Raw genomic sequence first — 19,041 nt, 5'->3', positions numbered from 1 at the left:
GAACGCAACGCATATGGCATCACAGTTACTTGTTCCCCCAAATAAACGTACGTCAAATTAGGATTGTCTGACAAATCAAGCTCATTATATTTGCATCGTAAGCTAATACTTGCAAGGTTATGAACACCGTGAAATGCATTTGGTAACAAAGTGACCTGTTCACCGATATCAATATGTTTTAGACTGTCACTAGCGGACAGATCCAGACTCTCACAAATACATCTGAGAACGAGATGTTCTAATTTGCTCATCTCGCCAAGACTCATGGATGTTACATGCATTGATGAGTGAACATGTAGGTCTTCTAGATTGGGATATGATAACACGTCAAATGCGTCATCAAAATGTGTTAAAGAATTAATGCTGCGGACATTAAATTTGTTTTTTGAAAGAATAACCTTTAAACTGTCTGATTTGTCTTGATTGTTAAAACTAAAATGACTAAGACGCAGGGGTATATCATCAACTCTTATATTGTTGAATGATGCCTCCATAAAACCAGAGGTGACAATATCCTGCATTTGACATACAGTGAGCATACAAATTGAATGTTTACAATCATACAATTGCTGTTGACACTCATCAATTGCGCGCGAGAGAATATTTGCAGCATTAATATTGAGTCCGCAGAGAAATTTAAAAACGTGAGATATTTCAAACCATGCATTTTGATGACAATGAAAATACGGAACAATCACATCATGAATGAGTTTTACATTGCTTGCAATATGAATTGCCGCCAGAAATTCCTGTACACTTGTGTGGAAGAACGAGCATGTCGACGGCCTGTAAGACAATGTTGAAACTGTTCTTTCTGATAAAATGCCTGATGTTATCGCAAACATCTTTTCTTCTATCGAGATATGTTTCAAGATATCAGCTTCGCTAAATACTAATGCATTTTCTCTTTCAATATTTAATAGCAGATAAAATGCTGCTTTTGATAAAGATTCAATTTGCTTCAAATTAGGTTTGATATGTTTTGTGTTATTGAAACACTGGAATGGAGGATCCTGAAAATATTCAGTTTGAGTGTCGGCCTTTTTAAGCATTCCTTCAATCATAATAGTATATATTTGGCACGAAGACCCTGTCAAATATGTATTGTCTACCCACAGACACACTATAAGTGTGATAAGCATCGGTGTTGCTAACAACCCGGCAAGTCCGTTATCATGTATATACCTTGTAAATCGCACGACTTTCCTGTCCAGGTCATCACTGATGAGACAATCTAGTACTTTTCTACAGAGCACAAATGAGTCCTTAACTCCTTCTATTTCTAGAAGACAATCAACCTGTGAATTCTTTAAACGATCGTCAGACATTTTCCATGGCCTTGTTGTAATAAGAACTATGGACTGGAGAGAAGCGGCTAATAAGGGCAATCCAGCTTCTTTCTCGGGATCTGACCATTCGTCAAGACCATCTTGCACAACAAGACATTTTTCCTTTTCTAAAATGGTCTGTAGAAGAATATGAGCTGAGTCAACATCTTTATCAAAATATATTTTTTCAATTATTTGTTTTTTAATCATATCTGTAACTTTTCTTTGATTCCTTGCGTCACGTAACGCAATGTAGAAAACAAACTTAAATACGTTTAAGGTTTCTGTATCGCAAAAGTCTGTATCTTTCTTGGTAGGCCCGCGTGCAGAAATGCATTCATTGCACCAATCTAGAACCAATTTTGATGCAAATGTTGATTTGCCTTTACCTGGCTCACCTTGTATAAATATCCTTTGCTTAGATTCATGTTCAATATAAAACATACCTTTGTATGTGAATACTGATTCAGATTTCTTTCTTTTGCCGTCCTTTTTTGTGTCTACTCTATGAATTGCTGGTGTAGCGTATATTTCCATCAAAGATATGTCGTGGTTTTGTATCAACGAAGCCACAGATACGTACTGCGTGTTGTCTGTGTAATGCTTTATTAAACGTCGACGTAATTCTGAAATATACGTGCACTTTTCACTTTAAGTTTAGTATATTCAATGTAAAAAAGTATTCAGCTTCAATACTGTTACACTTAAACATTGATATGTTTCATCACATGTTTAAAGAATCGACGTTGAATATTACAAAGTAAGTCCAATTCAAATTATTTTACATACATAACGTTTGGCCTTATAAGGATTTACGTTATACGTTATATTTCTTACAATACGCTCATATTTTCTGCTCAATCTAACCACCATTGAGTGCATCATGTACATGTTTCGTATGCGTTAAGTGTATGCACATGTGATTTATTTGGATAAGCCGAAATGCATGTGTCCTATACAAACATACACTATCTTAGGGCGTATTAAAATGCATTCACTTCTTGATTTGATTAAAAGAAAAAAACGACAAAAGAAGAGTTAAATTCCATAATAATTATATAATTTGCAAGTGATAATTCAATATTAAGGCGATACAATTTCAGTAAAAGCTGATTTTGACCCCTAACATTGATATAGTTTGCCCTATTGACATGAAAATTCAACCATTTTGTGATCGCCCATTGTTCGTTGTTTAGCTGCCGTCAGCCCTGTATCTAGACGATTCCCCACATGAGCCTTAACCGACATATTTCCCCCACTCTTCTCATACATTTCCATTTTTGAAGTGGAAGTGACACGGGAGAAACAAGCACTAGTGTGCGGACGAACACTTGTAACACGTGTACAATGCACGGACAGGCAAAACCTCCGAAAGAAGGTGCATACAACTTTACATTAGTAGTACCATGAGCATATAGTCTTTGTATGTGAGTTGCTGGATGGAAGTGGTATGGAATAAAAAATTAGTATATGTATGTGCATATGCAATACTATGATGTGTTATTAAACCAAATGCAAATGCAACAAATTGACTGTTTCAGATAAATACTATGCAATACGGTATAAGAAATACATGCGATTTACGAATCAGATATGTTTAATATATTTGAGATACTGGATAATAAAGCGTTAAAAGGTATCGTTTGGAAATGATAATTTCATTTAAGAACCGTTAATACAAAAAGTCCTTTAAACAGGCTGATAGTTATAATTAAACCACATCTGCTTATCGTATACAATGCATTCCGTAATTTTTAGTTACATTATGGTACTGTCATTAGTAAATAATGTAAAGGATTAAAATGTAATATTTTAACTAGTCTTTGAAAAATTATGTGTCCAGAAAATTTTAATAAAAAAAATATATTGATTTGACTTGCTTCTTTATTCATACCTATGTGTAATTAACAGCATTAACCACTCGTGCCTGTTCGGGTATGGGGAAATATACGTTTTACAAACACCTCTGCTTACAGATACACTCAGATGACGTTGTACACCAAAATTGATAATATTTGGTTATTTGCTAATTCAATCCCACAAACGAAACAATCGATGAAAATAACTAAAACAGGTTTATATAGGCTATTATTTAGCGATATATTTTAACATGTGACTTTGGCGATTTGAAGATTAATGATAAGTGAATAATGACTAGAATTATTAATGATACAAATAATGTTTGTCATGTGTAAATAATAACTATGTGTAAATAATAACTAAGTGTACTATTGCAATTACATGTAGAAAATGCTAATTTACTACCGGGATCGGATTGCGTTTGATGATTGAGTCTAGTATGATGACTGATTGTAGAATGATGATTGGCACGGGTATCATGATTGATGGCAGTTTAATGAGTGACTCCAGTATAGTGGGTGGTTGTAGTAAAATTAACGATCCTTGTATCGTGTTTGGTTGTAGTATGGCTAATGATACATACATGGTGATTGGTTGTAATATGATTAATTATACATATATGGTGATTTGTTGTAGTATGATAAATGTTCCTGGTATTGTTATTTGTTGTTATATGATTTATGATCCTGATATGGTGATTCTTTGTAGTATGATGACTGACAAAGGTATGTTGCCTGTCTGTAGTACGACGATAAACTTTGGTAAAGTGCTTTTGGTTGTATTCCCCGTATTGACACTGGGATTTTAATTGGTTGTAGAGTGATACGTGACTCTGAAATGGTGATTTGTTGTCGATTATGATTGACTATACGGTAATTGTTAGCAGTATGCTTATTAACTATGTTATAGTTATCGCTTGTAGTTAACAAATTGACTCTGGTTTGTTGATCGGTTGTAGATTGCTTTGACTCTTGTATGGTGATTGGCTGTAGTATGATGGTGGCGATATGGTGACTGGCTGTGGTATGGTGTAGCTGTAACTACAGTAAATGAAAGCGATTCACATGCGAATGATATCCATAGCGAACATACATGTTTACTTTACCTAGTACTTTTTGCGCATAGATAGTATCTTCCATCTCCGGATTTGCATTCTTAACACAGGTTTGTAAGTTGTCAAATTTATTTTCTAATTCGCGTGTTTTGTCCATGAGTGTTTTAATCTCATCCTTTGTTTCTGCGGACACTTGGCAAGCTTGTTCTAATGTTTCTTGTGATTCCTTCAGTAACTGATACATATCCGTTAGAGATATATCAGTACTCTCATTTTGTAACTGAAAATATATATGCGATGCGTTTGTTATAATAAGTTAATATTGCTTTGATGTTTTAAATCATTACAACTAAATTGTCTGCGAACCACTGTACTATTACAATCGAAATGTATTATATTAATGGCGGCATTTCGTATAATCACACTTTTGATTACCTGCTTTAATTTGCTAGCTGCGTCCTGTGCATCTGTGTCATGTGCCAGAACTCTTGAATCTTCGAGTATTGCGAGCATTGTCTTGAAGATTTCATTCAGATCAGTGGCTTGAACTTTGCATGTAGGCGAGTGACGGATGCTATTGCTGATTTCACGTGCCTGTTAACGACATCCAATAAACGCTAAATTGAATGCGTGTCTGTTGTTCATTTGAAAATATTAATGATTAAAATCGTGTGAATCGTATTTTAATTTATAAAAAAGACAAATTTCATTATTGGTCACTTTTTCTCTGTGAAATAACATCATTAATTTTAGGTCAAAAACATTATTATTCTCGCGAAACTCTTTGATAAACTATTTTATAAGGTTACTAAACGGTGGAAAAAGAATAATAGTAAAATTAACATTGTCGATTTACATAGACTGTCAAAGTTTCGTGCAATCTTGATAATATAAAAATGTCTCTTGTGTATGAACATTATTAAGCAAAATACATAAAATTGTACTATTTTGATCAAAATTATGATTAGGCCGTTACAGGATGTTTGCTCAGTTTTAATTTAAACAAGATGTGTTTGTGAAACACTATGTCCCCCTATATATGACCTTGACCTTGTGAAGGATGACCTTGACCTTGTGAAGGATGACCTTGACCTTTCACCACTCAAAATGTGCAGCTCGATGAGATACACATGCATGCCAAATATCAAGTTGCTATCTTCAATATTGCAAAAGTATTCATAAAATAAGCGATTTGGGCCACATATATTTTACCTTTGACCTTGAAGGATGACCTTGACCTTGACCATTCACTACTCAAAATATGCAGCTCCATGAGATACACATGCATGCCAAATATCAAGTTGCTATCTTCAATATTGCAAAAGTATTTATAAAATAAGCGATTTGGGCCACATATATTTGACCTATGACCTTGAAGGATGACCTTCACCTTGGCCTTTCACCACTCAAAATGTGCAGCTCTATAAGATACACATGCATGCCAAATATCAAGTTGCTATATTCAATATTACAAAAGTATTCATAAAATGAGCGATTAATGCCACATATTTGACCTCTGACCTTGAAGGATGACCTTGACCTTGAACTTTCACCACTCAAACTGTGCAGCTTCATGAGATACACATGCATGCCAAATATGAAGTTGCTATCTTCAATATAGCAAAAGTAATTGCAAAATGTTAAAGTTGGCGCAAACAGACAGACAGACCAACGGACCAACAGACAGACAGGGCAAAAACAATATGTCCCCCACTACTATAGTGGGGGACATAAAAATGCATATTTATGTGTTTTTTCTACATTATCTTTATTGCTCAGTTGTGTTAAAATATTTAAGAATTATTGCTGTCTGTTAAGAATTTTTGTTTTTGCCAACAGTTAAGCTTAGAACAAAAATCCATAAATTCTTGTATAAAAGACTGACAAACCGTAATTTCACATTCACCTTTGTCAAAAGACATGGACCACTGGGCTGCTGGGAAGCAATTAAGAACGACATCGTGCCATCAAAGTGTGAACAGTTCATCATAACACTGATAACGCCATTGAAATCTGTACCTTGAATATTACTCACTCCAGCATAACCATCTGGAGGCATGAAACACTTAGCTAATTCCCAGTGGTTGGAAGTCCATTGTTCTGCTGATGTATTCTTCCAAGATGGACGTTTATAACGGTGTTTCTTTATTATTTCATCACGAATATCGTCACATATGCTGTTTGGACAAGGTTTTGGTTGATGCATTGCTGTGTCATGTGGGTAGTTACATATTGATGGGCTTCCCTTTTGTTTTTGAATCTTGCATATGCCCTGTGTGGGGCACTTCAACAGGTTCGCAGTACAACAATTGGTGCATGTTGCAGTCAAAGAAATGGATTTTAAAATCTTCTTGAACGTTTTTTACTTCCCTGTCAATAAATTTATGTAACCCAGTACTTGTTATATTGATTGCCAACCTCGCCTTCAGCCAATTGTTAACTTCTTGGTCGGTGAACACGCTCCCCAAGCTCGTCATCGTTATATAGTAAACCCTACAAAAGGATAATAGTTTATATTTCAAGCACATGCACAATAACGTATCATAGCGATACCAAACAATTCTAGCAAACACAAAAACACATCATCATGGCAACAGAATGCTGCCCCTGACTAATCACAAATTTGGTTGACCTGATCGCCATATTTGTAAAATGTTTTTCATTATTGGTTGTCATAACATCAGTTTCCATACATCAGATAAAATACTTCAACACACGATATAGAACTAATCATACACACTCGCACACTGACAGATAGACACACATGAAGACAGACAAATAGGGGCATGGTGTGCACGTACACGGATATACTTGAACAAGTATATTACATATATATTGAATATAGCAATTGCAAACATTAATTAAGTTAAATATTACAGACACACACACACAATTCCATGGAAATCACAAAACAGGGATTGAAATTCAATTGTAATCCTTTGTTGTCGTGTATACAAGTGGAAGAGTTATGCATATTTAAATGACTGTACATATAGCAAATTATTGAAGCATAGTCTAATGTATTTACCCGTAACTGGTTTTACCACAGGCAAATGAGTCAGTTATGGAAGGTAAAATAGTATAAACACACCATTATGTATATAACTTCATAAACAATTGAGCTTAAATACATGTAAGATAGTTTTAATGACCTTATCATCCGTTTATTGAGAAACAAGAGGAAATAACAATACGCTTACATTTCTTTTAAAATATCCTTAACTTACAACTTTAAAACGCATTAATATTACTACGTTTTGTTATACCAATATTTTATATAACATTTTAACGTAGTAATTCCACAGATTCACATGAAAAACATAGTTGAGTAAAGAGTAAAGCTACATTAAAAGTAAAGATACAAGATTATCAAAATAGAAAAATAATACGAGTAATTAATATAACAGATGACGAATTAAACATGTAATCGTATTTTTCGATGGTATAATGATTAATCATTAATTTATATTTGTTAAAACAAGTATTAGTCTTTTAAAACGAAAACACCGAGCAGGCAAAATGACATGGACGCATAACCTTTGACCTAAGGGACATACCTTATAACTTAATATTTTCTTAGCTGCATGAACAGTGTCCCTGTGTGATAAAATTATCTCTTGTGTATGGTTGAGGTTAGATCATTATTGCACAATAAATGCTAGTGTTCGTCAGAAACATTTTCAGATTGTTTTTATTAAAACGATTTATTATGCAACATTTGATCTAAGCAGCGTACAAACCTTATACATGTATTATGTACTGTCTTGATCATGATAACTGAATTAATCCATTATACTGTTAATATCAGGTATAATCGATGTAACTTTAAATATTACGAAGACAAGATGTTGGTGAGTGTATAGATACTTAAAAATAATCATTTCGATGTAGGTATATTAATTTTTTAAATTAAAAAAAACGGCCCGAGGATAAGAAAGGAAGGATTTGTGAGTGACCTGAAATTAGGAAAAAGAAAAGAACGGGAAAAGAAGGGATGTAGTTGTTCGTAATTTCATTTCATCGTTCCTAAAAAAAGTTGGGAAAGTGGTAACTCAGTTGCGCTCCTTCCTACCAATTAAATGGTAATTAAACTGAATCCTTTATTATTTCCTTTTATAATTATTTAATTCGAGTGGCAATGCTATGAGGTTCAATTTTATTTACACTTATATGTATCATGAATATTGCTGGGCCAAGTATGAGGTTGAGCGCTCTACAACCGGTTTAAACCCCCAATGCTTCACGGTGCTCAACCAATACGGATAATACCAGAAACTTTTGTGCGTTTCCAGCTATACGCGAAACGATACCGGATCAAATCAGAACATATTGACTGCTTTTAAGTTAGTGTGTTCTTTTATTTTCAATATTCTCATCTTAAAGTTAACATTTTTCAACAAACCAATATTCCACGGAACAACTAAGTCATTCATTCAGTAAAGTGTATACTCGTGCTCAGTAACAAAAACGTCAATTTGCAGTGGGAACCTACATTTCCCAGCAGTGTATGCACAAAACCTGTGGAAACGGAAGTAAAATGCAGCTATTGGTCCATATTAACAACGAAATTCAACTTTCTGAGCTAGTTTCTTGATGAAAAGGGCAACACAATTCTTTTGAAATCATTGTCATGGTGAGTGACGGTTTAGTTTGTAGAAAAACAAGTATTTTTTATGTCGATTGCTGGCACCGGATAATGCATGAAGTAGGCACCGGATAAGTGCCGAGACTAATGAGCTTAGGTATAGTACGTTTCAAGAATATATTGGATTCTGCTGATATTTTAAACATTTAAAGAATGTCTTGAATTAAGATTGTTCAATGAATGGGTATGTTATCACGTCCCACGTCCCGCGTCCGTTCAAGTCAATTTGAGAAGATGATGAGTATGCGGCATTTTCACCGTTGAGTGTTGCTCCGATTGCCAGTAGGTCATCGTTGGCACTAGGGAGTCGTTTCACAACAGCTCGTATCTGATACAACTGCGCCTGTATACTGCCCATTGCATACACATACTTAGAATTTCTCCAATCGTCCATCTTCTCTCTTTTTTAATCTGTAATTATCGCAAATCGTCCGGATACCACTTTTACCAAATTCGACAATTTTTCCATTTTCCCGTCTTTTGATAATCTACCGCTTTCACGCGACCTTTCCTCAGCCAATTTTTACTCGTTTTCCAGTCCGTCCCTTATCTGCGCAAGTGAAACGTCTTCTTCATGACCAAAAAGGTATTGATCCCCACATTCCTTGCTTAGACCTGGAGCAACACCTTTTCCGTCCACACTGACAACGTTCGATTTCGCCGTTGATTTCAGAGAAAGGGCCCAGCAAACATTTCAAATCTATCCGATATCGGCCCGACATTTATTTCAATATCGGTCGAGATCGGATGTTCAACACGGCTCGATGTTGACCCGACATCGGTATTTATATCGGCCCTAGATCGGTTTTTATATGAGCCGATATCGGCGATACCGTTCTTGGGCCAGCTTGGTATACTTTTATCCATTCCTCAGTCCCTGTCTAGCCTAAATTATTTTAAATTTTTGTTGGTAGTATTAAGGTCCTACCATTTAACCAGTTCCTTAAATAAATGAAAGAAAATGTTCATCAAACAACATTTTATTTAATCATTCTTTTCAACGAAACTGGAACAACGTATTTGTTAGTTATACTACAGACTTGAAACTGAAAATGTAAAATAATTTACTGATTCATTAATCATTCCGACATTTTTATTCTAATGGTGTAAAACTAATTAATATATACATTTACTGACTACAAATGTAAAACAGATCATTTAAACAAACTTTATTATTCTTTTGATACAGAAACTGAAAAATGAACATATTTAAACAAAATGTTTCATGACAAACTGAATGAGTATTGTATTTTGGTAAAAAAAAATATTCAACAAATGTAAATAAAATAAAGAATTATGAACAAAAACGACCGTATCCAGTATGCATTATGTATACATGAGAAACTATCATGCATACATGTATAAATGGCACAAACCTGGTCTATAAACCCTGGCAATTAATAAAAAAACTGTTTCTTTAAACTGAATTGCGTTCGATACACACAAAATAGTAACAAGTAAGATTTGTCAAACAACAGGGCCTGAAAGGCCAAAAGTCGCTCACCTGAGATAACAAGATATTATTCGGACAAATCTTCTGACCAAGTTTCATGGAGAGCGGAAAATAAATGTGGCCTCTAGAGTGTTAACTATATCCATATAAGGAAAAATGGGCGCCCCTCTGGCAGCCATGTTTTTCAACCAACCGGCATCATTTTTTAACTCTTCCAAGATATTATCGGGATGAATCTTCTGATCAAGTTTCATGAAGATTGGACAGTAAATGTGGCCTCTAGAGTGTTAACAAGATTTTACTATAGCCATTATATAGCCATATTAGGAAAAAAGCCCCGCTCCTTGGCAGCCATGTTTTTCAAGCAAACTTAACCATTTTCGAACTCATCCAAGATATCAAGAAGACAAATCTTCTGACTATATTTCATGAAGATTGGAAATAAATGTGGCCTCGAGAGTGTTAACAAGGTTTTACAAAAGCCATAAATATATAGCCTTATAAGGAAAAAATGCCACGCCCCCTGGTGGCCATGTTTTTAAAGAAACCAAAACCATTTTCGAACTTATCCAAGATATCATTGGGACAAATCTTCTGACCAAGTTTCATGAAGATCGGAAAATAAATGTGGCCTCTAGAGTGTTAACAAGGATTTACTATAGCCATATAAGGAAAAATGCCCCGCCCCTGGCGGCCATGTTTTTCAACCAAAGGGCATCATTTTTGATCTCATCCAAGATATTATTGGGATATATCTTCTGTCCAAGTTTCATGAAGATTGGACTATAAATGTGGCCTCTAGAGTGTTAACAATATTTTACGATAGCCATAAATAGCCATATAAGGAAAAATGCCCCGCCCCTTAGCAGCCATGTTTTTCAAGCAAAGGTTACCATTTTCAAACTCATCCAAGATATCATTGGGATAAATCTTCTGACCAAGTTTCATAAAGATCAGAAAATAAATGTAGCCTCTAGAGTGTTAACAAGGTTTTACTATAGCCATATTAGGAAAAATGCCCCGCTCCCTGGCGGCCATGTTTTTCAACCAACCGGCATCATTTTCGAACTCTTCCAAGATATTAATAGGATAAATCTTCTGACCAAGTTTCATGAAGTCTTAGATTGGACAATAAATGTAGCCTCTAGAGTGTTAACAAGATTTTACTCTAGCCATATATAGCCATGTCAAAAAAATGCCCCGACCCTTGGCAGCCATGTTTTTCAAGCAAAGGTTACCATTTTTGAAGTCATCCAATATAGAATTAGGAAAAATCTTCTGAGCAAGTTTCATAAAGATCGGAAAATAAATGTGGCCTCTAGAGTGTTAACAAGGTTTTACTAAAGCCATATAAGGAACAAGAGCACCGCCTTGCGGGTGCAGACCGCTCATCTATTTTCTTTTTAAAGGTGAAGGGACTCTCAATTTCAATCACAAAGGAAGGAGGGGTGGTGGAGTGAAGAGGGGTGTATTGTGTGGGGGTGTGGACATTTATTACATTATCTTCCAAAAATGCGGAAAAAAATGCAAAAAAAAAATTCGGTGGGGGGGAATTCTTGGGTGCGATGGTTGAACGGTATTTCAAACATAAAATAATAAAAATAAACAATTGTTTTTTAACCGTTTAAAAATAAATTGGGGCGAGGGGGTGGGGTGGGGGTATAGTGTTAGGGTGTGGTGGTCATTTTTGAGATGATCTTAAAAAAATAGGGGGGGGGGGGGAATTCGGGGAGGGGGAGGGGGGGGAGGAAACGGGGGATGGTTTGGGTAGAGTCTATTGTGGTATGTCAGGTAAGAGTAGTTTTGTCAAAGTATCAATCAAATATAATCATAAATAAAGAAGTTATGTCAATTTTAGCAAAATTTAATAATTTGACCTTGAGAGTCAAGGTCATTCAAAGGTCAAGGTAAAATTCAACTTGCCAGGTACAGTAACCTCATGATAGCATGAAAGTATTTGAAGTTTGAAAGCAATAGCCTTGATACTTAAGAAGTAAAGTGGATCGAAACACAAAATTTAACCATATATTCAAAGTTACTAAGTCAAAAAAGGGCCATAATTCCGTAAAAATGACAACCAGAGTTATGCAACTTGTCCTTTTACTGTACCCTTATGATAGTTTGCGAGTGTTCCAAGTATGAAAGCAATATCTATCATACTTTAGGGGTAAAATGGACCATAACACAAAACTTAACAAAATTTTCAATTTTCTAAATATAAAGGGCCCATTATTCCATCCAAATGCCAATAAGAGTTACATAACTTTGCCTGCACAGTCCCCTTATGATAGTTAATAAGTGTTGCAAGTATGAAAGCAATAGCTTTGATAATGTAGGAATAAAGTGGACCTAAATACAAAACTTAACCAAATTTTCAATTTTCTAAGTATAAAGCACATAATTCTGTCAAAATGCCAGTCAGAGTTACATAACTTTGCCTGCACAGTCCCCTTATGATAGTTAGTAAGTGTTGCAAGTATGAAAGCAAAAGCTTTTATACTTAAGGCATAAAATGGACCTAAACACAAAACTAAACCAACATTTTCAATTTTCTGAGTATAAAAAGGGCACATAATTCTGTCAAAATGCATGCCAGAGTTATCTAACTTTGCCTGCCCAGTCCCCTCATGATAGTAAGTAAGTGTACCAAGTTTGAATGCAATAGCATTGATACTTTCTGAGAATAGTGGGCCTAAACGCAAAACTTAACCGGACGCCAACGCCGACGCCAAGGTGATGACAATAGCTCTTTTTTTTTTTAAATAGATGAGCTAAAAATGCCCCGCCCCCTGGCGGCCATGTTTTTCAACTAACCGGCATCATTTTCGACCTCGTCCAAGATATTATTGGGATGAATCTTCTCACCAAGTTTCATGAAGATCAGACAATAAATGTGGCCTCTAGAGTGTTAACACGATTTTACTATCGCCATATATAGCCATATAAGGAAAAATGCCCCGCCCCTTGGAAGCCATGGTTTCAAGCAAACGTAACTATTTTCGAACTCATCCTAGATATCATTGAGACCAATCTTCTGACCAAATTTCATGAAGATTGGAAATAATTGTGGCCTCTAGAGAGTTAACAAGGCAAATGTTGACGGCGCACGACGGACAACGCACGACGGAAAAAAGACAATCACAAAAGCTCACGTTGTGCTCAGGTGAGCTACAAATACAACATAGTAGTCATACGATACACACAAAGTTAGTAGCAAGTAAGACTAGTCGGCAAAATACAACATAGTAGTCATTTGATACAAACAAAATAGTAACAAGTAAGACTAGTCAGCAAAATATGACATAGAAGTCATTCGATACATAAAAATAGCAACATGTCAGTTCAGCAAATTGCTATCAAGCACAAAACAATAATATAGAATTGAAACAAAATGTAAACGTACAAGTGACTAGAAATCTCACTTTAAGGGTCATGTTCTCAACGGCAGAACACATTTTGTGCCCCTAAATCCAGTCAAGCAATTCGTGATTGTTGAATAGTCTCTCCACTGTTTTTTCTTTGCGAAAAAAAACGTGTAATGCGCATGGGTTGAAATGTACTAAAGCTTGTGACTTTCTCTTTCTATCCCTCGTCCCACTGGGCGCTTGAAGTTGGAAGGGTGAGCATTTTTTTAATATATGGGAAAAGTTACTACCGTGTTAACTAAACAGACAAAAAAGCCCGGGAATTGTTGCACAGGTCCTTTGCTTATAACGTAGCTACATTTATCTCTCCAAAAGATATTGTCGTTCTTTTTATTTCACATATTTTTAGACGCTGAAGATCAAATCTACGCATTTGATTTGAAACAGATTCACAAGACCCATAGGAATCAAAATGCCTTAACCCTTTACCAAACAACACATTTTGGACTTTCCCAATTTGAAAGAGGTTGCAGACGTCAATTGAATTAAAATGGAATATGAAGGAAATGATCAGGTAGGGTAGAAATAATTGTGATAAAAGGAAAAATTGCTCATCAACCCACACATCCCTAAGACCAACAGGCCTGAGAATATTATGATAATCTAAAGATTATTTCTTTTTATTTATAAATGTATTAAATTAAGTAATACATTTGACTTCTAAGATCAATTCATAACTTATATTAAGAAAATTATAAAATGGTCAGAAATATATATGGATTGTGGAGCAATTGACAATCATTTCAACAATTCATGATCAGTCACGATTCACAAATGGAACAATGAATCATTAGTTATTAAAAAGCAGCATATACGATAGATAAGAACATTGCACTTCATTAATTACAACACCTTCTCTTGGATACAAAGTTTGAGTTTACCGTGCAGTATCATATATCGACTTTCCTTGAAATAATTATGTTCATGGAAGTTGTGTTTTTAAAATCAATAATATATTATAAAACTGGTTTTAACACTACAAAAAAGACATGAAATTAACATGTCATCCAAAATATTTTCATCCGGATATATGGTCACTTTCGACATATTTAAATAAAACCCAACTTTTTTCAGTTTATAAGAAAAACATTCATAACACATGTTCTTACTTCAATGCCTTTGTAAGCAGTCACCATCTGACTTAAAATGGCACTAAATGACAGGGTTTAGTCTCATGTTTACAAGATGTTGATGTTGTTGGTGGTCACAGCCAAAAGGCCGCAGTAATCTCCAGTGGTAAACGTCAAATGTTTAGTTTTGTGACCCCCGGGGCCGGGTCAAATTTGAGCCCAGGGGAATAATTTAAACAAATTTGGTAGAGGACTATTAGATATCACTACATACCAAATTTAGTAGCCCTAGGCTCTATTATTAAGAACAATAAGATTTTTAAAGTTTGCACAAAATAGGCCTTATTTAAGCATATGTTCATTTTTGTGACCCCTGGGGCAAGGTGAAATTTGTTCCTATGGGCATAATTTGAACAAACTAAGTAGAGAACTATAAGTTGTCACTACCTACCGAATTTGGTAGAAATAGGCCCAATGGTTATGGACAAGAAGATTTTTATAGTTTGCACAAAATGGGCCCAATATAAGCATATGTTCAATTTTGTGACCCCTGGGGAACAATCAAATTTGATCCCAGGGGCTTAATTTGAACAAACTTGGTAGAGGACTATAAGATGTCATTACATACCAAATTTGGTAGCCTTATGCCATACGGTTATGGACAAGAAGATTTTTAAAGTTTGCACAAAATAGGCCTTATATAAGCAAATTTTCGATTTTTGACCCCCAAGGGCAGGGTCAAATTTGACCCCAGGGGCATACTTTGAAAAAAAAACTTGGTAGAGGACTATTAGATGTCACTACATACCAAATTTGGTAGCCGTAGGCCCAATGGTTATGGACAAGAAGATTTTTATAGTTTTCACAAAATAGGCCTTATATAAGCAAATTTTTTGACCCCCGGGGCAGGGTCAAATTTGACCCCAGGGGCATAATTTGAACAAACTTGGTAGAGGACTAAAAGATGTCATTACACACCAAATTTGGTACTCCTTGGCCCAATGGTTATGGACAAGAAGATTTTTAAAGTTTTGACAAATTAGGCCTTAAATAAGCAAATGTTCAATTGTTTGACCCCCCAGGGCAGGGTCAAATTTGACCCCATGGGCATAATTTGAACAAACTTGATAGAGGACTATAAGATGTCACTACATACAAAATTTGGTAGCCCTAGGCCCAATGGTTATGGACAAGAAGATTTTTTTAAAGTTTGCACAAAATAGGCCTTATATTAGCAAATTTTCAATTTTTAACCCCCCGGGGCAGGGTCAAATTTGACCCCAGGGTCAAAATTTGTAAAAACTTGGTAGAGGACTATAAGATGTCACTACATAGCAAATTTGGTAGCCCTAGGCCCAATGGTTATGGACAAGAAGATTTTTAAAGTTTGCACAAAATAGGCCTTATATAAGCAAATTTTCAATGTTTTGACCCCCCGGGGCAGGGTCAATTTTTACCCCAGGGGCATAATTTGAACAAACTTGGTAGAGGACTATAAGATGTCACTACATGGCAAATTTGGTAGCCCTAGGCCAAATGGTTATGGACAAGAAGATTTTTAAAGTTTGCACAAAATAGGCCTTATATAAGCAAATTTTCAATTTTTTAACCCCCCGGGGCAGGGTCAAATTTAATTCCAGGGGCATAATTTGAACATCTTGGTAGAGGACTATAAGATGTCACTACATAGCAAATTTGGTAGCCCTAGGCCCAATGGTTACTGACAAGAAGATTTTTAAAGTTTGCACAAAATAGGCCTTATATAAGCAAATTTTTCATTTTTTGAACGCCCGGGGCAGGGTAAAATTTGACCCCAGGGGCATAATTTGAACAAACTTGGTAGAGGACTATAAGATGTCAATACATACCAAATTTGGTAGCCCTAGGCCTAATGGTTATGGACAAGAAGATTTATAAAGTTTGCACAAAATAGGCCTTATATAAGCAAATTTTCGATTTTTTGACCCCCGGGGCGGGGTAAAATTTGACCCCAGGGGTATAATTTGAACAAATTTGAAAGAGGTTCACCACAGGAACATTTCTGAGAAATTTCATCAGATTTGGACCAGTAGTTTAGGAGAAGATGTTTAAAGAAAAAGTTAACGCAGGGACGCACGCACGGAGGCACACACGACGGACACAGGACCATGACATAAGCCCCGCTGGCCTTTGGCCAGTGGAGCTAAAAATGTAAATAACCTTTCAAAATTAAATCATCAGTTGTACTTTTTCTGAACTGCAGGTAAATATATATAGACACACAATTTCCCGATTTCGCAGATGTGGGTCACTTTACCAAAAGTCTGAAAAAAGCTGACTCAATGATTCCAGGTTGCACTTCTGCTGGTAAATTAAGGCCTATTGACTTGAAGTCTGAAACTAGTTTTTTACGAGAGGATAGCGAAATTTATTTCAGTATTCTTCAGATCATATTCGCCGCGCCGTATTCCGTCCAGGTGACTTCATTCCACTCATAAAATGCAAAGCTTCCCACAAAACAATCTGTACATAACTTTTCAAAACAAAAACAATTGTCTAAGTATGTCATATGAGATATATTGTCTAGTGAGTACCACCTCAAAACTTCTAAGAACATGAGAATAGAAATGTTGTTTAATGGCAACTTTCCTGAATCGATCAGGCAAATCATGATTGAAAAATCCCCAAAAAGGACGGCTTCTTTTATCTTGTGAAAACCCCATGGTAGCATATCAGTTAACTATTTCACAAAGTATTCGCTTACATTAGCATGAACAATTACCTCTTCACATTTGGGACTGAAACTTTCCGTTTCCTGTACGCCTTTTTTAATGACAATGATGATGGTTGGGCTGCAGTTTCATAGAAGACTGGTGATAGTTTGGCCCCTGATTTACCTGTTGATGTGGAAGGTACTGTTTAAGATAAGTTTTCTTCGCGGAATTTACTACGTTTTGGTTGATGTAACCACAGAGACGATTTTCTCTTTCGCTTAAGTCGGAAATATAATGAAAATGACTTTATATTATTTGCGTTTCCATACGATATCAACGCATTGTGGCTTTTCATGCCTTTCCATATGTTCATCATATCCAGTCCGGTCAAGCTCGATCGAAACACGCTCGCACACATACTAGACCATTGTTCCTATATAGAGTTTTCCGCACGAGTGCACGACAAAAATTATTATTAGTTTCTTTATGTTTCTCTTAGTAGACAATACTTCTTTTTGGAGGGAGAATTTTACAGAAAAGCGCGAATATACATAGAAACAATCCGAATCGTCAACTCATACCAATTTAAGCACCAACTTCAAGTACTATATTAAACATACGGTGTGCACATGTTGTTTATAAAACCTGCTGAAAAGCACGTAATCATCTGTATGTGTATCAATATATTTCTTGTATTATCCAGTGTCCGGAATTTATCCGGTGCCAGTATTTTATAGTTTCGTCTGTTATCTGGTGCCCGTTAAATCATATGTGACCCTTTTAAAACACAAATGCTAACGTTTTTTTTGTTTACTGTAATTTTCTACGCTTTTCGTTCGTTTTGATAAATTATTTTATTTTGATAACGAATTTTGAGGAAAATCATCAGCTGAAATACCATAATGTTCCATGAGCATTAGTATTTTGCATATTTACGCGGTTTTCCAGTCATTTTTACTTCCAATACTAGGCTCATCCTGCATTTCTGATATGATCCGTTGCCGTTTCATGTATTAGCCAAAACGCACAAAAGTTTCCGGTATTATCCGTATTGGTTAGGCACCGTGTGCTTTGCATTGATCGTTCGAAGTCGGTGAGCCCAGCGTTATTCTTATATTTGTATTGTGCTCTTTTGTACTGTTTTGGCAATTGGTCACTTGCTTTAAATAAAGGACCAACACATTGTATCTAATAAGAATGCAATACTGCTCCAGCAGCTGGAGTTTTACGTATTGTTACTGAAAAGTATCCGCACTATAGTTACCCCTATCGAAGTATATTAGCCGTTATGGAGCTCTTAAGCAAATTTTATTTGAATAACAATAATACTACTACTACTAATAATAATAATAATACAAATAATAATAATAACAAGAGGGCCATGATGGCCCTGAATCGCTCACCTGACTCATTAAGATCAGATGAAAACTATGACCTCTATTGTCTACACAATGTTTTTCTATGATTTGACCTAGTGACCTAGTTCCTGACTCTAGATGACCCAAATACAATC

The 19,041-nt window shown here is 35.6% G+C and overlaps 1 protein-coding gene across 1 annotated transcript in view; it reads right to left on the bottom strand.

Moving 5' to 3' along the window:
* The window catches only part of LOC127846175 (uncharacterized), a 140,803-nt gene that overhangs the window by 114,997 nt on the left and 6,765 nt on the right, over positions 1–19,041 (bottom strand). Inside the window, exon 2 of the mRNA XM_052377351.1 lies at positions 6,262–6,735. Coding sequence (XP_052233311.1) covers positions 6,262–6,448 — 187 coding nt within the window. The 5' untranslated portion in view covers positions 6,449–6,735. The remainder of the gene's footprint in view (positions 1–6,261; positions 6,736–19,041) is intronic.

This window comes from Dreissena polymorpha, chromosome 9, assembly GCF_020536995.1.
Source record: "Dreissena polymorpha isolate Duluth1 chromosome 9, UMN_Dpol_1.0, whole genome shotgun sequence".
NCBI lineage: Eukaryota > Metazoa > Mollusca > Bivalvia > Myida > Dreissenidae > Dreissena > Dreissena polymorpha.
This window is presented reverse-complemented; position numbering and strand designations above follow the sequence as displayed.